At 40.5% G+C, this 22,282-nt stretch overlaps 1 protein-coding gene across 2 annotated transcripts in view; it reads left to right on the top strand.

Moving 5' to 3' along the window:
• Positions 1-21,911, top strand: part of elp4 (elongator acetyltransferase complex subunit 4) — a 232,292-nt gene extending 210,381 nt beyond the window's left edge. For both annotated transcript variants that reach the window (XM_073049847.1, XM_073049846.1), the window contains one exon: positions 21,689-21,911. In XM_073049847.1, coding sequence (XP_072905948.1) covers positions 21,689-21,786 — 98 coding nt within the window. In that variant the 3' untranslated portion in view covers positions 21,787-21,911. The remainder of the gene's footprint in view (positions 1-21,688) is intronic.
• The last annotated feature ends 371 nt before the right edge of the window (positions 21,912-22,282 follow it).

Below are 22,282 nucleotides of genomic sequence, written 5' to 3'. Positions count from 1 at the left end.
CTAGAGCAGCCACCACATGGTCAATGATAGATCGGGTTCAGGGTCCAGTTGTATGGAGTGCAAGTGGACACTTCATTGCTGTTGTGGTGTGTCAACATCTTCCACCAGCTCTACTGTGGAGGGCTTAGTTGAATCGCCCTTTGTCTGGAACCTACCAGGAGAAATCTCCAGACAGCATTGCTCTCGGGTTCTCGGAACTCACAGGCCTCTTCACCAGAACAAGGTGATGATCCTCAGAGAAGGTACGTGGGTGACCACTGGGCAAGTGGGCCAATGGTCCATTTTCCGGTCTGTAGGTGCTGTGAGCTTATTATTGTTTTCCAGTTATTTTTGAGTCATTAAGATGATCAAGATTTCCTTGCATTCTCTAGTCAAAATCTCTTATGCTGCATCTTTTCAACAACAGATTCTGAGTTCAGAGTTTGTATATGCTTGATGCTTATTACTAAAGATTTAAGTTCTTCAAACAACTAGTTAAAATTTAAATAGAAGAAATATCTTGCCAACTTTGATTTATTTTTCAAGGGAAAGTGCTTGTGCAGTTTCATATTTTCTAAATGACCTCTGATTTTCACATTATGTGCATAAAGTGTTAATGCGACAGTGCTGTTTAAACATAATAAAAATCCTATTTGCTCTCACTTCTCTGCCTTGCTAAAGTTCAGTTTGCCAGCAAGAAGCTTGGGAGTCTTATTGTAGACATCCTGTCAAAAAATATGGGGCTTCACCATTTCAGTCCAATGTATTAAAGCTGAAAGCACCATTTATGTGCATTTTCTGCAGTGGTTTACACTGCTTTACTGTCTTCCTGTTACCTCTGGTTAAATTCAACCCTGCTGAAAACATTTAAATTAGACAGACTGCTAAAGGGCTGTTTGGGTTTTTTTTATTCACTCATCTCTAAAACTCAAACATAGTCCGATGTCCTTTGACCTGCACAACAGAATATTGCTAAGTACATTTGGGCTTCTGACCTTCCAAATGGAGGTGAATGACTACTAGGAATCAGTAATTTTTCCTTTTAAATTCGTCATTGCATAGTGTGTTATTTTTATTTTTCATAAGTACAACAGTAAGAGCAGATTCTTGATAGCTAATAGTATGTATAAACAATGGATTAGATTTTAACTCATGCACTACGTTCTCTGTCAAAGGTTTCTAAATTGAGACAGCACACCAATGAAGCACTAAGTCATAATCAACTTAAATTTTTTTCTGTTATTGTGTTATTGTTTTATTTATTTGTTTGTTTGTCTATTTAGTTGGTTAGTGATGCAGCACAGAGTAGGCCCTTTGAGCCATGCCACCCCTGCAACTACCAACAAACTCAATTTAACCCTAACCTATTCACAGGGCAATTTACAAAGGTCATTAACCTACCCGGTATGTCTTTGGTCTGTGGGAGGAAACTGGAGCACCCTGGAAAACCCATGCATTCCATGTGGAGGACATACAGAGCCTCCTTACAGAACGGCACCAGAGTTGAACTCTGAGCTCCAGAACACCCCAAGCTGTAATGGCATCGCACTAACTGCTACTCTATTGTGTTATCTGTCGTTGCTGTTCTAACATTGTCCTGCTGTCTTAGAACAGCAAATGCTGATTGGAAAATTCATATACTGCTAAATCAGAGTTCTTATATTGAGAGAAAAGATAAGTTAGCTGTACTTCAGTGCAACTAATAGAAATATACCGTATAGAAACAATGGAAAAATAAGTGCAGCATTTTGCAGTTATGCTTAGAGAACATCTTACTGCTCTTTGTTAACAGCATGTATTAAAGATAAAATTTGCTCTCCTTTTTACCCAGCGATTAGCTTCATTAAACGTACAGTGAAATGCATCATTTGTGCCAACACCCAACACAGACTGAATATGTGCTGGGGCAGCCCATGTTATAATGCTTCTGACGCTAACATAGCATGCCCATAACTTACTAGCCCCAACCTGTACATATTTTAAATGAAGGAGGAAACCCACGTGGTCACAGAGAGAACATGCAAACTCCTTACAGACAATGGTGGGAATTGAACTTGATCTCTGCACTGCAAAGCACTCTGCACTTTGGTATGCTAAATCCTATGTTGCAGTGCCGCCACCATACATCCTGTTGGTGTTCCTTAGTATTTCCATGTTAAAGTGGTGATCCTCTTCTACAGTATTGCTTTCTGCTTTTGCCAATGACTGATACATCTAAACTATAGTTATCTGTATGAACAAACGTAAATCAATAGCTATAAGCAGAGAGAGCCAACTGTTCAGCTTTTCTCTGACAAATTCAAGACCAGACAGTATATTATCACCGTAGTGGTTTTATATTTGGCCCCAGAGGCTCTGGCTCTCTGATATCACTGCCTGAAGTAATGTCTCACTGTTGCCCGTGGAGTTGAATACTTAAAGCAATTTTTTTTCTTCTGTGTTAGTTGGAGCATGTCATAGTATTTCATCTGTACAGCAAAATAATTCATTCTACTTTCTAAGAAAGTCATTGCCAAGAAGGTGGAAGTCTCAACCATAGATATGTGAAAGGAGGCTACAGTTGTGGGTGATTTTAATCCAGGCATAATATCATTTGTTCCTAATAGCCTTTGTAACCATTTCAGCTTTCAGTGTTTCACGAAAAACTTGCACATTTGGAAATATATGAACACAAGAATGTTGCTCAAGACTGAGATATATCATTCCAAGAGCAACACTCTCAACAACAGTGCTCCATATGGTTGTGTCCTCAACCCCTTATTCTACTCTTTGTACTGCACAGTCAGGTTCTGCTCTAACTCCTTCTACAAATTTGCAGATGATATCACTGTACTGGGCCATGTCGCAAACAATTATGACTCGGAGTACAGTAAAGAGATAGAGAGTTTAGTGACATGGTGTTATGACACCAACCTTTCCCTCAGTGTCAGCAAAACTAACAAGTGGTCGTTGATGTCAGGAAGGGGTCATACACATGCTTCTGTTTACATCAACAATGTTAAGGTTGAAAGCTTCAAGTTCCTAGGAACTGTCCTGGCCCAAGCCCTTAGATGCCATAGATGCACCATAGAAAACATCCTACCTGAATGCATAACAGCTTCATATGGCAACTGGACTGCCTGTGGCTGCAAAAAACAGCAGAGAATGTAGACACAGCTTAGCACATCACTGAAACCAGCCTCCCTTTTTTACACTTCACTGCCTCAGTAAAGACCCCACTCATCCAAACATTCTCTTTTGCCCCTTTTCCATTAGACAGAAAATACAAAAAGCTGAAAACATGTACCACCAGGCTCAAGAACAGCTTCTGCCTTGCGTTTGTAAGTCTATTAAACAATTCCCTAGTCTGTTAAGATGGACTCTTGACCTTACAATCTACCTCATTGTGATCTTATACCTTATTGTTCATCTGCGCTGCACTTTCTCTGTAGCTGTTACAATTTAGTCTGCATTCCGTTGTTTTACCTTGGTCTACCTCATTGTGCTGTGTACCTCAATCAATCTGATCTGTATGAACAGTATGCAAGACAAGCTTTTCCACTGTATCTCGGTACATGTGACAATAATAAACCGATTCCAATTCCAAACTGAATTAATTGCACCAGTTGAACTTAAATATTCATCTATTAAATTCATGTGATTTTGTGATCTAAGTAGATAAATGATGCAGACATTTAAGAGGATGTGGATAATTGATGAACATATGATTTGATACAACTCAAATGATACCAGCTTATTTTGCTATTCTAGGTAAAAAGCTAGATGCATCCTTTTTGTGATTTCACTTTTGCCGCCTTTTACCGGATATTGCAACTGCTTCCTCACTGTGAATGCAATAAATATTTGAATACTCAACCAACTATTCTACGAAACTCTAATCTGAGAATGTGTGTTATAAATTAATAGAACAGGTTATGAAAGCTGTTCTACTCATACAATATTAGTGATACAAAACAGAAACAAGCCCTTCAGCCCACCAAGTTCACAGAACAAACTACCTCTTTTGTCCTTCGTACCCAACAACGATAGGAGACTTGTGTGGGAGGTTTTTTTTAAATGGGAAGGCCATTGCACTGAGGCAGTTCCACTCTCTCAACTCAAAAGTTCGGGACCAGTGGTACAAGTAGTCATCACAAACTGGGGTCTTCCTTGATTGCAGTAGATGAATGTGACTTCTCTGCCTTATCATGTCCTTTCGTCTCTATAAAGTGTTGCAGTTCTGCCTTCTTGGTCATTGGATCTCTCTGTTAATCTCATCTAGAACTCAAGCTTTCTATCAACATACTCAGATCTACCCCTCAGCTGTCATTTAACCTATCAACGTGCACATCTTTGGAATGTGTGGGGAAAATGAACTCTTGGTGGAAACCAATGTGATCACAGGCAGAATATGCAAACTTTACGAGGGGTGATTGATAAGTTCGTAGCCGAAGGTAGAAGGAGTCAATTTTAGAAAACCTCGCACATTTATTTTTCAACATAGTTCCCTCCTACATTTACACACTTAGTCCAGCGGTCGTGGAGCATATGGATCTTGGACCTCCAGAAAGTGTCTCGTTACATGCACATGCAACTCTTTGAGTGATTATGCAGAAAGTTTGAAGTTAGTAACTCATCAGGGGTGATTGATAAGTTCATGGCCTAAGGTAGAAGGAGATGAGTTATTAACTTCAAACTTTCTGCATAATCACTCAAAGAGTTGAACTGCTGCATGTAACGAGAGCTGTATAACTCATCTCCTTCTACCTTAAGCCACGAACTTATCAATCACCATCTGTGGACACTTTCTGGAGGTCCAAGATCCATATGCTCCACGACCGCTGGACTAAGTGTGTAAATGTAGGAGGGGACTATGTTGAAAAATAAATGTGCTGGGTTTTCTAAAATTGACCCCTTCAACCTTAGGCCATGAACTTATCAATCACCCCTCATATATACACAGTATCTGGTGTCAGGCTTGAATGCAGGTCACTGGCACTGTGAGGCTCAACCACATGCTACTTACCTCAATCCAACTTTAAAAAGGTTTTAGTGCATCTAAAAGGATGAAGTGCCTTTTGGCAAGTTGGACTGGGCAAACATTCATGCAATTTTGTTCCTCCTCCCTGTTCTTAACCAATTGTTTAGTTAAAAGTCAGATCAGTTTATCTTCTGAACAGTTGCTGTTCAGAGCATTGAAGCAGAAAGTGCGACATTCAGCTCAAGAGTCAGACCTGCTCTTCCACTGAAATTTGCAGTATTTCTTTCTTAAATCCCTCCACCTTGAGGGAGAAAACTCTGACATTTCCTTATGAAATGCTGCGTGATAGTTCCTCCCCTCGGCCCATTTTATTGCAATCTATAAGAATGAAAAACTTAATGCAATTAAGTGCATCATAGTGCATAACATAGTGATAACATAGTGCATCACCAGCCCCAGCCTACCCACCATCAAATACATATATACAGAACTGTTCAATGCTACAGTTTAATGTCAGAGAATGTATACAGTATACAATCTGAAATCTGGAAAAGGTCAAGTAACATCATGCAGAATCCTACCCACCCTACTCATGGACTGTTTGTCCCATTCCCATCAGGGAGGATATTACACAGCATCTACACCAGAGCCACCAGACTCAAAAACTGTTACTTACCCCAAGCAGTAAGGCTGATCAACACCTCCACCCAATAATCCACTCCTCCACACCAACTATCACTACGTACTTTATCATTTCCTGTCAGAGTCACCTTATGTACAGCCACTCCTGTGCCTAGTGTAATTTTATGGGCAATCAATCAATCTATGTATATAAGTTATCTTATATATTTATATTTATTGTGCGTTTTTAATTGTGTTGTTTATCTTATTATATTTTATTGTGCTGCATCAGATCCAGAGTAACAATTATTTCATTCTCCTTTACATTTGTGAGCTGTAAATGACATTAAACAATCTTAAATCCTGAATCTTTGAATCATAAGACTGCAATTACAAAAGGATTTTGTACACAGAAGCAAAAGGCATATTGTTTTTTTAAAAGATGTTGACATTCTAGGCTTGGTTCTTAATTAACAAATTAACTCCTGCTAGAGTTTAATATTTAAGAAGTTTACAATATCTCATTGCCATGAAAGCTATGGGAAAAAGACACCTGCAACTATTAAAACTGGATTCATCTAGGCCATAAACACAAGAGATTTTGCTGATGCTGGAAATCTGGAGCAACACACACAAAATGCTGGAGGTAGTCAGCAGGTCAGGTAGCATCTATGCAGAGGAATAAACAGTTGATGTTTCAGGCCAAGACCCTTCATCAGGACTGGGTCATAATATTGTTATAAACCCTGGATACCAAACTTTTTATAGAATACTGAAGTATGACAATATTTGCAAATAGCAATAAGAAAATGTGCACATAAACATTTCCATATGTTTAATTTAATGTGTGTCATTAACTAACTGGGTGAAATATGTATTTTTGTGTATTTATCTACATACAAAAGAAAAAATCCTTCATTTAAATAGTGCCTTCCAATGCCTCAATATATTCCAAAGCAATCTACAGCCAGTGAACTGATTTTGAAGTGCGATCAGTCTTGACTGTAGAAACCAGTTGTACACAGCAATCTCACACAAACAGCAGTGCATTTATTACCAGAATGAAGGATAAATATTGGCCTGGTCGTCAGTTTTAGCTCCCCCAATGAATAGAGAACTGCAGGTATTGGAAATCTGATACATTAGCTCTGTTCCTTTTCTCACAGCTGTGGCCTGGCCTGCTGAGTATTTTGAGCATTTTTCAGTTTTTATTATATTGAGCTCCCTATTCTTGCAGGCTTGCTTGACATCAGTCTACATTGAGATTTGAGCTTTTGTACACCTACCAGGTTAGACCATGGTTTGTATATCACTGTACAGCAGATAAAAGGATGAAGAAATAATTCAACAGACAGCCACATTTGAGAATGATGCTCCATAATTTCTCTGAATTAACATAGTCAAAAGCATAAGTGAAGCCACAGAAGGCCATGATGTATGGTGGTTGATGCTGCCGTTTGCATTTCTCTTAGCATTGTTATGCATTGAAGATGTGCTCATTGTGTTTCCAAATGGACGGAGTCCATCTCTATGGCACCTGCATCATCCCACGTTGTTTTACAGCAGGCTAAATATCATTTTTTTAAAATTAACTCTGTCACATCAAAACATGTCGTTTGTACTGACAATCAACACGATCCGAGGGTGTGCTGGGGGCCGCTCACAAGAGTCACCGTGCTTCCAGCGCCAACATAGCATGCCCACAACTTAGAAATTCTAGCCCATCTGTCAATTTCAAATGTGGAGTCCATGCGGTTACGGAGAGAACGTACTCACTCCTTACAGACAGCAGCGTGAGTTGAACTCCAATCTTCCGATTGCTGATACATTTTGCCATCTGCGCCACCAGTGTACTTCTGCAGTGCAGTCACTATTAAAAATGTGTTGTGGAGGAACAGGTCGGTGGCCAGCAAGCTCCCACTAGTACTTTCTTAAAGTTAACCAAGCAGTAATTATTGGGCAATAAATTGGAGATCTAGCCAATTGGCAGGGGGGCAGATGGGGCATTGGGTTAAGGGCTCATTCAAAATGCAACACATTCAGCAGCACTGCAAAGCCTGAGTGCTGTATTGAAATGCCTGTCTGGAATTTTGTGTTCAAATCTTTAGGAGTAAAAAGTCAACATTCTGGCATAAAGCCAAAACTACCAATTGTGTCAAAGCTGGCATTGTTCAAAGTTAAAGTAAATTTATTATCAAAGTTTTGTTGTTGTTTCGTATGGCAGGTGTTCTCTTCACACCTCTAATTGGTTTTTGCCAAGCCACTCCTCTAGCTTGTGGCTGTATCGATGGACTGTGACAAAACCATCTCGGGTCTTGGTGAGAGAGCATGTTTGGACCAGGTGGAAGATGTTCTGGGTTGGGGCACCACAGGGGCAAGCTGGGGTTTGTCAGGCGTCCCATCAGTGTAGTTAGTGCTGTTTTGGCATGTCAACTTCTAAGTCTACTTGTGGCTGTCCAGTTTTTTCCGGTAGCTGTAGTAGAGCCCAGGAGGAGCGAGTGGGGTTGTCAGTCAGATCTCTGCCAGGATGGGGGGAAGCATGTTGTTATGCCAGTATTGGCACGATTTTAAGTTGTAGGAAGGTTTTTGGGATTTGTGTCAGGAAGTCGGAAGAGCATTTTTAATGAGTTTACCAAATGGAATGTTGTTGGGCATATTTTGGATACGCTTGTAGAATTTTGCTGAAGCTACTCTTCTATGGATCTCCGGGGGTGCTATTCTGTACATTTTTGGGGGCCATTAGACAGGTGTGGATTTTAGGACTCCTGAGATTATTCTCATAGAAGTATGGAACTGTGTATTGATGATGTTTGTGTGAACACTTCTCTCCCAGGTGGGTAAACAATATTCGGGGACTGAGAAACATACTGCTAGGCTAAAGGTTCACAGGACACTCTGGTTTGCACCCCATTTTGTTCCTGCTATCTTCCTGATCATGGCCATTCTGGATTTTAGTTTCTTTGCAACATTTTGAAGGTGGATCTTGTATGAGAGATTTTGATCTAGTGTGGCTCCTAAATACTGTGGGTGTGGATCGTTGGGTTGCTGTTTGTCATTTAGTTTGATGTTAAGTTTGTCATTTAGCTTGATATTATCAGAGTACATATATATCGCCATATACAACCCTGAGATTCATTTTCCTGCAGGCATTCACTGTAGAACAAGCAAATACAACAGAATCAATGAAAAACTACACACAAAGACTGACAATCAATGTGCAAAAGAAGGCAAACTGCAAATACAAAAAAGACATAAAAATAATAAGTAAGAAAGAAAGAAAGAGAACGTGAGTTGTAGAATCCTTGAAAGTGGCTATGGTATCAGTTCTGTCTTGTGGTGAGTGAAGTTATCCACACCGGTTCACTATCCTGATGGTTGAGAGCTAATAACAAGCAAAGTTATACTGATAATTAAATATGTACAACGTTGTGTATCTGGATAGCAGGATCAAAGCAGCATGCTTATTTGAAATAAGTTCTTGTTAATATTACAAACTTTACAGTGGTATCTACCCAGAACAATACATGTCCAGAAATAGTACAGAACAATAATTAAAACTGAATTTTGAAGCTACTTAACATCATTCATCACCTAATTCTCTTGTAATTTGAATTGTATTAGGAACAATCCTACTTCAGCTTTATTTTAGTGATTACTAACATGTAACTTGAAGCCAGGGAATATTGACGTTGTGGAAGGGTTACAAGTTCAGGTATTACGCTTGACTGATTTTCTAAATAAGCCAAGATGCTGCTCGCCTTTACATATTAGGTTCTGGAATTAAAGCAATTTCTGGAGATCAGCATTTTTCACAAGCAAAATCATAAAGGTTTTATGATTTGTCACCTGGTTTACATAGTCTTTTGCACAATTTGGTGATTTCTCAGAAGACGGTCTATAGGCTGGATCACACAGCCGGCAGTATGACGTCTAAGGGGCTGTGATGTGGCACAGGTCATACATTCTAAACATGAGCTGTGTTATAATATCAGATTGCTTTTCAGCCTACTTGTCCATCAAGAACCTATCTATATTTCCTATTTTATCCTATTTCCCAACACACTTTAGCATTTTGAGAGCTCATCTAGACACTAAGTGTGTGAGCGAATGTGCCTTCAACACCCTGCCCTCCAGATTTCAACCACACTCTGGGTGTAACAAAAACTCTTCTTCAAATCCCCTTTTAAACCTTTACTCCTTCTCTTAAACTTTTACTATTTGTTTAGCAACACCTCAGATAATGGGAAAACTTTATCGGTGTTTACCCTATTTCAGTCCCTCATCGTTATGTTCATCTCAATAAGGAGACCTGTCACAAACAAGGGAAAGTCTGCAGATGCTGGAAATCCAAGCAACACACAAAATGCTGGAGGAACTCAGCAAGCAAGGCAGCATTTAAGGAAAAGAATACAGTCGAAGTTTTGAGCCGAGACCCTTCATCAGTACTGGAGAAAAAAAGATGTAGAGTCAGAGTAAGAAGGTGGGTGGAAGGGCAAAGAATCACAAGATGGTAGTGAAGCCGGGAGGGGGAGAGGAGCAAATTAAAGAGGTGGTAAGTTGATAGGTGAAAGAGATGCAGGGTTGAAGAAGGGGGAGTCTGACAGGAGAAGACAGAAGGCCATGGAAGAAAGAAAAAAGGGGAGAAGCATCAGAGGAAGGTGATGGACAGGTAAGAAAATAACGTGAGGGAAGAAAATGGGAATAGTGAAGAGGGGTGGGGGACATTACAAGAAGTTCAAGAAATCGATGTTCATGCCATCAGGTTGGAGGCTACCCAGACCAATATAAGGTTTTGCTCCTCCAGCCTAAGTGTGGCCTCATTGCAACAATAGAGGAGGCATGTTGGAATGGGAAGTGGAATTAAAGTGAGTGGCCACTGGGAGTTCACTCTTGTTTTCTCCAGTCCTGATGAAGGGTCTCAGCCAGAAACACCGACTGTACCTTTTTCCATTGATGCTGCCCAGCCTGCCGAATTCCTCCAGCATTTTGTGCGTGTGACGAGGAGTCCTGTCAGTCATCTCTGCTCCGAGGAAAACAGTTTACCCATAAACATGAGAAATTCTGCAGATGCTGGAAATCCAGAGTGACACACTCAAAATGCCGGAGGAACTCAGCAGGTCAGGCAGCACCTATGAAAATGAACCAACAGTCAATGTTTCAGGCTTCTTCAGGACTGGAAAGGAAGGCGGTAGGTGCTGGAATAAAAAGGTTTTATGTAATGGGTAAAGCCAGGTGGGTAGGAAAGATAAACAGCTGGAGAGGAAGGAATCTGATAGAAGAGGAGAGTGGACCATTTAAGAAAGGGAAGGAGGAGGGGACCCGGGGGAGGTGATAGATGAAAAGAGGTAAGAGGGCATAGTTTATTTGTCTCCATTCCAGGCAAGAGCCTGATGAATGTCTTTTGCAACCTCTTCACTGCAATCATGTATCTTTCATATAGTGTAGCAAGTAGAACTACACACAGTACTCCAGCTTTGGTCTAATGTTTTATGTAGTTGTACGTAACCTCCTTCCTCTTAAACTCTGTGCCTCAATTTAAAAGGGTAAAAATCCCATATGCCTTCTTAATCATGTTATTTACCTGTGCTGCTACCTTTAGAAACCCTTGAACATATTCACCAAGATCAAAGTTCCAAGTAAATTTATTATAAATATACATACAGTGCCAATAAAGGGTATTCACCTATGCCCCTTGGAAGTTTTCATGTTTTATTGTTTCACAACATTGAATCACAGTGAATTTAATTTGGCTTTTTGACACCAATCAACAGAAAAAGACTCTTTTGTGTCAAAGTGAAAACAGATCTCTACAAAGTGATCTAAGTTAATTAAAAATATAACACACAAAATAATTGATTGCATAAATATTCATACCAAATCATCACTGGTGCAGCCAATTGGTTTTAGAAGTCACATAATTAGTTAAATAGAGGTCACCGTGTGCAGTCAAGATGTTTCAATTGATTGTAGTAAAAATACTCCTGAATCTGGAGGTGCAATGCTGGTGAGCCAGTATTCTGGCAAAACCTACGCCATGAAGACAAAAGAACACTCCTAGCAACTCTGCAAAAAAGCACATCAGAAGATGGATACAGGAAAATTTCCAAGTCACTGAATATCCCTTGGAGTACAGTTAAGTCAATCATCAAGAAATGGAAAGAATATGGCACAGCTATAAATGTGCCTAGAGCAAAAACTGAGTGACTGTGCAAGAAGGGAACTAGTGAGAAAGGCCACCAAGAGACCTCTGACAACTCTGGAAGAGTTGCAAGCTTCTGTGGCTGAGATGGGAGACACTGCACACACAACAACTGTTGCCTGGGTGTTTCACCAGTCACAGCTTTATGGGAGAGTGGCAAATGGAAAACCACTGTTGAAAATAAACTCACATGAAATCTCGGCCAGAGTTTGCCAAGGCATGTGGGAGACTCTGAAGTCAGCTGGAATCAGGTCCTGATGAAACCAAAATTGAGCTTTTAGGCCATCAGACTAAACACTATGTTTGGCATAAGCCAAACACCACACATCATCAAAAGCACACCATCCCTACTGTGAAGCATGGTGGTAGCTGCATCATGCTCAGGGGATGCTTCACTGCAGCAGGCCCTGGAAGGCTTGTGAAGGTAGAGGGTAAACTGAATGCAGCAAAATACAGGGGAATCCTGGAGGAAAACCTAATGCAGTCTGCAAGAGAACTGTGACTTGAGAGGTTTGTTTTCCAGCAAGACAATGACCCCAAGCATAAAGCCAAAGCTACACAGGAATGGCTTTAAAACAGTTAATGTCTTGGAGTGGCCAAGTCAGAGTCCAGACCTCAATCCAGTTGAGAATTCACGGCTGGATTTGAAAAAGGCTCTTCACTTATGTTCCCCATGCAATTTGACAGAACTTGTAAAGAAGAGTGGGGAAAAATTGTAGTGTCCAGGTATGCAAAGCTGATAGAGACTTACCCACACAGACTCAAGGCTGTAATTGCAGCCAAAGGCGCATCTACTAAATACTGACTTGAAGGAGGTGAATACTTATGCAATCAATTATGTTGTGTTTTATATTTGTAATTAATTTAGATCACTTTGTAGAAATCTGTTTTCATTTTGACACAAAGGAGTTTTTCTGTTGTTCGGTATCAAAAAAAGCCAAATTAAATCCACAATGATTTAATGTTGTAAAACAATAAAAGATGAAAATTTCCAAGGGGGAGTGGTGGTGGTTGAATACTTTTTATAGGCACTTTATATATCACCATATACAACCCTGAGAGTAAGTTTCTTGTGGGCATTCACTGTACAAAGAAATAAAATAGAATCAATAAAAGACCACACCAAAAAAGTGAAAGATGACAAACAACCAGCGTGCAAAAGACAACAAACTGTAGAAATACAAAAAGATAATAATAACTGTAATAATAATAAATAAGCAATAAATATTGAGAACATATAATGAAGAGTCCTTGGAAGTGAGTCCATAAGTTGTAGGGGCAAGTGAAGTTATCCCCTTTGGTTTACGAGCTTGATGATTGAGGCGTAATATCTGTTCCTGAACCTGGCGGTGTGAGACCTGAGGCTCCTTTACCTTCTTCCTCATGACAACAGCAAGAAGAGGCATGGCCTGGATCGTAGGGTTCTTGATGATTGCTGCCACTTTCCTGCGACAGTGTTCTAAGTGAGATATGCTGAACGGTGGGGAAGGCTTTACCCATGACAGAATGGGTTGTGTTCCTTACTACCAGACAAACAGACATACTTTATTGATCCCAAGGGAAACCTACTAGCATCTAATCATTCATTGTCAGTTTCTAAGTCCTACTGGTCCATCTAAAATGCATCATGTCATATTTTCAGTATTAAATGCTGTCTTCCATTACCCTGCTCATTGTACCAACGAAGCAATATCATTCTGTAGGTGAAGGCTACTCTTCTCAGTCAACAACAGCACCAAATTTCATTTTATCTGTGAACATACAAGTACGCCTCCTGCACCCATGTCCAAATGAGTAACATTATAAGGATCCCAGCACTAAACCCTGCAATATACCATTGGTCCCAGCCTTCCAGTTGCTAAAACAACCCTCCACATCATCTGCTGACTCCTATCAGATGGCTGTTTTGGGAATCAGTTTACCAAATTTCCCAAGATTCCATGGGATCTTACCTTTCAGATCAGTTTCTAAATTTGGACCTTGATAAAAGCCTTTTTAGACTATATCAATATAACTACCTTCATTGACACAATCTGTTACTCTACCAAAAAATTCAGTTGAATTAGTTAGATAGAACACACACATGAGGAATTCATGTCAGGCAGCATTTATGATCTATGAAGAAGAAGAAAAGTTGACAGTTCAGGCCAAGACCCTTCATCAGGATTGGAAAGCAAGGGGAAGAAGCCAGAATAAGAAGGTGGGGGAGGGGAGGAGTATAAGCTAGTAGGTGATAGGTGGAAAAGGTAAAGAATTGAAGAAGAAAGAATCTGATAGGAGAGGAGAGTGGACCATGGGAGAAGGGGGAGAATGAGAGGAACCTTCCACCTCACCTTGCCTGGTCTCACCTATCATGTGCCAGCGTGTACTTCTTCACCTCCTCCCACCTTCTTATTCTGGCTTCTACCCCTTTCCTTTTCAGTCTTGATGAAGGGTCTCAGCCCAAAACATCTACTGATTATTCTCCTCCATAGATGCTGTCTGACCGCTGAGTTCCTCCAGCATTTTGTGTGTGTTGCTCAAGTTGTCAGCATCTGCAGAGTCTCTTATGACATTGTCATGACTCAATGCATAAAAGATCTCTCTTTCTAGTATCTCTGATATCCTCCGGGCACAGTTCTGAAACAGTGCCCCTAACCATAAGACATAGGAGTAGATTTAGGCCATTTGAATCATGGCTGACTTATTAACCCTCTCAATCCCATCCTCCTGCCTTCTCCCCATAACCTTTCATGCCCAGACTCATCAGGAACCTATCAACCTCCACCTCAACTGCACCAAGTGACCTGGCCTTCTCAGCCACTTGTGGCAATGAATTTCACAGATTCACCACCCTCTGGCTAAAGAAATTCCTCCTCATCTCTGCTCCAAATGGATGTGCATCTATTCTGAGTCCTAGACACTACTATAGGAAATATCCGTTTGACATCCACTCTATCCAGACCTTTCAACATTTGATAGGTTTCAATGAGATCTACCCCTCATTCTTCTAAGTTCAAGTGAGTACAAGCCCAGAACCTTCAATTCACTGCTCTCATAATAACCCTTTTAAACCCTTGAAGCATTCACTAATATGAATAACTTCACTTGGATTAGCCCTATCTAAATCAGTCATGATTGATTTTACTACAAACAGAATGGTTCCTTCTTTTCCAATCTCATCTCACAGCTGAAAATATGGACTCTGGGCAGCACGGTAGCAAGGTGGTTAGCATATGCTTTACGGCACCAGCTATAAGATAGAAACATAGAAAACCTACAGCACAATACAGGCCCTTCAGCCCACAAAGCTGTGCTGAACATGTCCTTACCTTAGAAATTACCTAGGGATACCCTTAGCCCTCTATTTTTCTGAGCTCCATATACCTATTTAGGAGTCTCTTAAAAGACCCTATCGTATCCGCCTCCACCACCATCACCAGCAGCCCATTCCACGCACTCACCACTCTGCATAAAAAACTTACCCCAATATCTCCTTTGTACCTACTTCCAAGCGCCTTAAAACTGTACCCTCTCGTGCTAGTCATTTCAGCCCTGGGAACAAGCCTCTGACTATCCACACAATCAATGCCTCTCATCATCTTATACACCTCTTTCAGGTCACCTCTCATCCTCCGTCGCTCCAAGGAGAAAAGGCCGAGTTCACTCAACCTATTCTCATAAGGCATGCTCCCCAATCCAGGCACCATTCTTGTAAATCTCCTCTGCACCCTTTCTATGGTTTCCACATTATTCCTGTAGTGAGATGAGCAGAACTGAGCACAGTACACCAAGTCACGTCTGACCAGGGTGCTATATAGCTGCAACATTACCTCTCGGCTCCTAAACTTAATCCCACAATTGATGAAGGCCAGTGCACCAAATGCTTTCTTAACCACGGAGTCAACCTGCGCAGCAGCCTTGAGAGTCCTATGGACTCGGACCCCAAGATCCCTCTGGTCCTTCACACTGCCAAGAGTCTTACCATTAATACTATATCAGGGTTCAATTCTCACCGCTGTCCGTCAGGAGTTTGTAGGTTTTCCCCATGACCTTCCACATTCCAAAAGAGATATAAGTTAGGGTTGGTAAGTGGTGGGCATGCTATGTTGGCGCTGGAAGCACGGTGGCACTTGCGTGCTGCCCTGGCACACTGTCACAAACAATGCATTTCACTGTATGTTTCAATGACAAATTAAATTAGTCTTTAAACCTTTATCTTTAATCAATCCGGTGAATCTTTTCCACACCTTTCCAGGCTCCACGCATCCATCCAGGAATATGGTATCCAGTATAGGACACCAAACTGATGTTTTATATAGATTCAACATAACCTCTGTCTTTTGTATTTTTTTTATTCTGAATCTCAGGATTCCATATTGTTAATGCCCTCCTGAGGCCATTCTCAGGCTGGAGGGTCAACACCTCATGTTCTTTTGGGTAGCCTCCAACCTGTTGGCATGAATATTGATCACTCTAACTTTCTGTAAATTTTCCCTCTTCCCCTTCTCTGTTTTTCAATTTTCTTACCTCTTCACCTCACCTGCCCATCACCTCCCCCTGTTGCCCCTCCTCCTTCCCTTTCTCCTAAGGTCCCTGTACTCCTCTCCTCTCAGATTCCTTCTTCTTCAGCTCTTCACCTTTTCCACCTATCACCTCCCAGCTTCTTACTTCATCCCCCTGTCTGCCACCCATCCACCTTCCTACCTTACCTGGTCTCACTTTGCATTCCCCCGCCTTCTTATTCTGGTTTCTTCCCTCTCCCTTTCCAGTCCTGATGATGAGTCTTGGCTCAAAACATCAACTATTTATTCCCCTCTATTAATGCTACCTGACTTGCTGAGTTCCTCCAGCACTTTGTTGCTCTAGTTTATGACCAACCACTTGAAAAAAAAGGAATGTACTTATTCAACCAGATCTTTGTACACCCTTTAGGGCTGTGTCATCTAGTCTGTGATTGCAGATTTCCACCATAACCTCTTATTTTAAGCTGATTATTTAGTCATAAGCAACTACATAGTCAGGATATCTTAGTCTGATTTCTCCTTCCCCCTCCATTCAATAGATGTCGTCCTATTATGGCCAAGTATAAAAGCCACCAGTCAGATTCACCAGTTGATCCAGGATCAATACTCATATCTCAAGTATTTTATTGCACATGTACAGGTGGAAGTTGAGAACCTTGTTTTATTTTGATCTTCAGCAACAGAAGGTGTATGTAGAAGACATGTACGGACCACAGGCTCCTAGAGTGAATGCTGTAATTTGAACAAGTATGCTGACCAACTGCAATACTGGACTTTGGTTTACTACATATTAGAAATTGGGGGTATTATGTCACAACCATAAGCTGATATTGAGACATGGTGATGTAATTGATAGGTGTGTGCTGTGTGAAGTCCTGTCACACCAAGAAAGTCAAGTAATATATTTTGGCTTATGCCCAGAGGCTGGAGGTCAAGTGATCTTGAAGATACCCACTTGTCAAGTAGCTGTCCTCCTGTTTTTTGTAAACAGAAAATGCTTGGAATTTGGACGATAAGGATGTGGCTCTGCTTTTATTGAGCTTGAGATAAAAATCTATGTTCAGGGACTAGCATTCCTCCATTTGTGTTGCTTAGAGGAAGCTCAGAAAGATCAAGTATATTCATTGGATTCACCCACTAATTACAGACCTGTTCGGGCTTTAGATTGAGAGTATTGTGGCATAATTGTCTACTAGTGCCAGAGGGTTCAAACCTGATCAGGTCAACAAACCGTTCTTAATGCTTGTAATACTTTTTATTATTCCATTCAGTTGTTAGTAAACTTGTTTCTTGACAGAAATTATAAAGTAGTTATAAAGTGCACACCTTGCAAAAGTGAAAAAGCCCAGTAACAAACAACAAACAGATAACGGCTGCTTGTCTCGATGTGTGGTTTCTTTGAACGTGATAGATAAACACTTTATACTCAAGTGGAATTGCTCAAAAACAGTTACTTTCCCCAAGCAGTAAGGCTGATCAGCACCTGCACCCACTAACCCACCCTCCACACCCCACCACCACTACTTTATCCCTTTCTGTCAGTCACCTTATATATAGACATGGATGTACAATCTATGTATATCAGCTATCATACGTATTTATACTTTTATGTTTTTTTAGTATTGTGTTCTTTATGTTATTGTGGGTTTTTGTGCTGCATCGAATCCGGAGTAACAATTATTTTGTTCTCCTTTACACTCGTGTACTGGAAATGACATTAAACAATCTTGAATACCTGTTTGATACCACATGAAGCCAGGTTGTAGCATATTTTTCACATCGTCTGGGTGCAAAAGCAATTAATTTACGTATTGATAACTATGAAAAGATAATTAACTTAAACATAGGTGAAAATACTGAAAATATTTAATGTTCATGCAACAATAAAGCAGAGCTGGTAGCATTGTGGTTAGCGCATCGCTCTTTACAGCTTGGGGTACTTCAGAGTTCACGGTTCAATTCCGGTGCTATCTATGAAGAGTTTCTATGTTTTCCCTGTGAATCGCATGGGCTTCCTCTGGGTGATCTGGTTTCCTCCAACACCTCAAAGACATACTGGTTGGTCATTGAAAATGTTCCTATGATTGGGCTAGGGTTAAATAGATCGGTTGCTGGACAATGTGGCCTGTTGGGCTGAACCAGTCTGTTCTGCATTGTATCTCCAAATAAGTAAATAAATATTGCGGAGTTTGAAATCTGAAATTATGGAATTCGTTGCTATAGATGGCTGTGGAGGCCAAGTCATTGGGTATATTTAAAGAGGAAGTTGATAGATACCTGATTAATAAGGGCGTCAAAGGTTACAGGGATAAAGCAGGGAATGTTTAGTGGAGAGAGTAAGGAGTATATTTGATCAAGTGGAGACCAAGAGAGCTTTAATAGCACAAATGTTAATGATACCTGCTGAGTAATAAGATGAGGTGGTGTTCTTCAGGTTTCTTTGAGTCCACAAGCAAAGAGATGAACCTGACAATCACTTTTGCAGGCTGAATGGAGTTCATGAAAAGCCACCACCCAAACTGCATTTAGTTCCTCCAGTGTAGAGAAGACAACACTCTGTCCACAGAATGCATTGTGAGGAATCATAGATGGAGGAGTTCCATTGAGAGAGGTAGTGTGGGGTAGTGGTGGTGGCATTAGCCTGGATAGAGCAGAAATAACATACTTTGAATGTGGGATGGATGATGGATTACAATAGGTCATACTGTGGCATGGTGGCGTAGTGGTTAGCTTAACGCTTTATAGCATCAGCTATAAGATTGAGAATCATTTCTCACTGCTGTTTGTAAGGAGTTTATATGTTCTCTCTGTGACCGTCCTCCAGGTGCTCCCATTTCCACCCACATTCTAATGCTGTACGGGTTAGGGTTAGTAAGCTGTGAGCATGCTGCGGTGGTGACAGAAGCATGTTGACACTCACAGACTGCCATTAGCACACCTCAATGCAAGGGACGCATTTCACTGTGCATTTCGATGTACAGGTGACAAATAAAGTTCATCTTCAAAAATTATCATTACCTTTAGTGGAAGGAGAGGAGATAAGAGTAAAAGTCCAGAAATGGATTAAGTGTTATTGAAAACTTTGTCAACAGTGGTGTAGAGGAAAATGGTGTATTGAAAGCTATATTGTGGTAGGTGCTATCATCAACTTGTATTACCGCCTTATGTGTCCTCCTCTTCAATCCACTGCCTGCCACTCAGTTATTGGCTGCTCCACTCTGCTGGGATGCACAGGGGATTCAGTTGCGTGAGTCTTATAAATATGAAGCAATTTGGTTTGCTGCATATTGTATTACAAAGCATAAAGTTCTTGTGCTTGTTTTTGGGAATTGGGTTTAAAGTGTTTGTGGTACCACGATTGATTGATTTAGTGTATACTAAGCCGAAGGAAACTCATTGCAGAAAATATTCTGCAGCTGTCTCTATGACTCAGTTGACGGCAGATTCACCACTCAAACTAGATTGCAAATCCACATCCTCTTCCAGAAGCTTGAATGTATGACCTCAGCTGACTGTCACATTGTTGGATGGTCCTTTCTGCTCTCGGACAAATGCAAATATTATATGAAGAGAACTGTAGTTTGCTGGGAGTCACACATAGCGTCATAAAGTCATACAGCATGGAAACAGACCATTCGGCCCAATTCATCCATGCTGACTGTGATGCCCAGAGAGCTGTTCCCGTCTGCTCATGTTTACATAAGGACATAAGAAATACAAGTAGGGGTCACCCATCTGGTCCATCGTGCCTGCTTTGCCATTCAGTAAATATCATGGCTGTTCTGGACATGGACTCAGCACCACCTCCCTGCCTATAACCCTTAATTCCCATGCTACTCAAAAACCTATTTAATTGTGTCTTAAATATATTTAATGATGTAATATGTTTAATATTAACTGCATCCTGAGCAGAGAATTCCACAGATTCACTACTCTTTGAGAAAAGCAGCTTTTCCTTATCTCCATCCTAAATCTGTTTCCCCAAATTTTGAAGCAATGACCTCTACATCTAATCTCTCTTACCAGTAGAAACAATTTTCCTGTCTCTATTATCCATCCCTTTAGTATAGCCCATAGCCCTCTGATCCTCTCCGATCCTTATACTTAACTTGATGGCTTCTAAACCCTGGTAGGGAAGCACCAATGCTCTTGAATGGAAAATCCCATGAAAAGTAGTGGATATGGTCCAGTCCATCACAGGTAAAGCCCTCCCCAAGGTTGAGTACATCTACACAGATTGCTGATGAAGGAAAGCAGCATCCATCATCAAAGACCGCCACCACCCCTCCATGCTGCTGCCATCAGAAAGGAAGTACAGGAGCCTCACCGACAGGTTCAGGAACAGTTATTATCCCTCAAGCATCGGTCTCCTGAACCAGAGGGAATAACTTCACTTGCTACATCACTGAATTGATCCCACAAGCTATGGGCTCACTTTCAAGGACCCTTCATCTCATGTTCTCAATATTTATTGCTTTTTTATATTTTTTTCTTTTGTATTTGCACAGTTTATTGACTTTTTCACTTTGGTTGTTTGTCCATCCTGTTGGGTGCAGTCTTTCATTGATTCTATTGTGTTTTTTGGCTTCACTGCATATCCTTCAAGAAAGCAAATCTCAGGGTTGTATACAGTGACAAATACCGTATGTATTTTGATAATAAAATTTACTTTGAATTTTGAATGTCACACATCCGCTTGCCCCAACCACTATTTCTGGCAGCTCATTTCAACTATGCGCTTTACATGATAAAACATCCCCAGATATCCCTTCTAAATCTCCCATCTCTGATCTTAAACTATCCCATTTTGTCTTCAGTAACCCCTTTCTGAGAAAATTAATGTGTGCTTTCACCCTATCTTTGCCCCTCATGATTTTATACACCGCTGTCAGGTCATCCCTCAATCTCCAACATTCCAGGGACTACAGTACTAGTCTATGTTGTCTGTACTTGTGACTCAGCCTCCCCCCCCCCCCCCCCAGCTGACTGTCATGATGTTGTGTAAACTTAATGTGTGTCAAATTGGCTGATACATTTTCTACATTAAAATGATGACCATATTTGAAAATTACAGTGATTGTAAACATTGGAACATCCTAAGCAGTGTGGAACTGGCTCCATCCCCTTTCCTTTCCAATCCTGAAGAAGGGTCTCAGTCTGAAACACCGAATGTTATTTCTCTCCATAGACACTGCTTGACCTGCTGAGTTCCTCCAGCATTTTCTGTGTGTTACTGTGGAACTGCAAATTATTTTTTAGTTAAAAAGTCTCATTGATTTTGTTGTTCGAAATTATCTTTCCTCAAAATAAATGAAATACTTGTTGATTTTTCTCTGTAATTTCTATTTATTTATGAGGTTTTTTTGGAAGAAAAGAAATAATATATTCTAAATGGTCTGCCTCTTCCTTCCCTTCCTTTAACAGAGGCTGCATTTGCCTCCAGACTTGTCAGACACAGTGAGCCGATCAAGCAAACCGAATGTGGCAGAATCAGCCAAACTGCTGAGCTCAGGATGTGGTGATGCAGCCAGAGGCAAGAAGCACCTGGACTTCTAGTGACTTTTGTTTAACCATTTCACTCTGTATTCTCATCAGATGTAAAGTGTTATTGTGGATCATTGGTGTATAAATAAAGCAATAAATATTATTGTCTGTTTAATTAATAAGAACATCTTTTACATTAAGCCCACACCCTCAGTGATAATGAGTTGATCATATCAGAATCAGATTTATTATCACTGACATATGTAGTGGAATTTGTTGTTTTGCAGCAATATTACAGTACCATATATAAAATATGCTATAAATTACAATAAGAAATCTATATATTAAAAAATTAAATAAGTAGTACAAAAAGAGAGCAAAAGTAGTGAGATAGTATTCATGGGTTCATGGAGCATTTCAAAATCGGTGAAGAATTTTATTAAGTATAATTTCCTATTTACCAATAAAACAAAATTAGATCATAATATATTTATTTCTGATCAGAGGATTGTAAGACAGTGCAAAGGAAGTTGA

The sequence above is a fragment of the Hemitrygon akajei genome, chromosome 6 (assembly GCF_048418815.1).
Source record: "Hemitrygon akajei chromosome 6, sHemAka1.3, whole genome shotgun sequence".
In the NCBI taxonomy this organism is placed as follows: Eukaryota; Metazoa; Chordata; class Chondrichthyes; order Myliobatiformes; family Dasyatidae; genus Hemitrygon; species Hemitrygon akajei.
The sequence above is the reverse complement of the archived record's forward strand: the minus strand, read 5'-3'. Positions and strand labels throughout refer to the sequence as shown.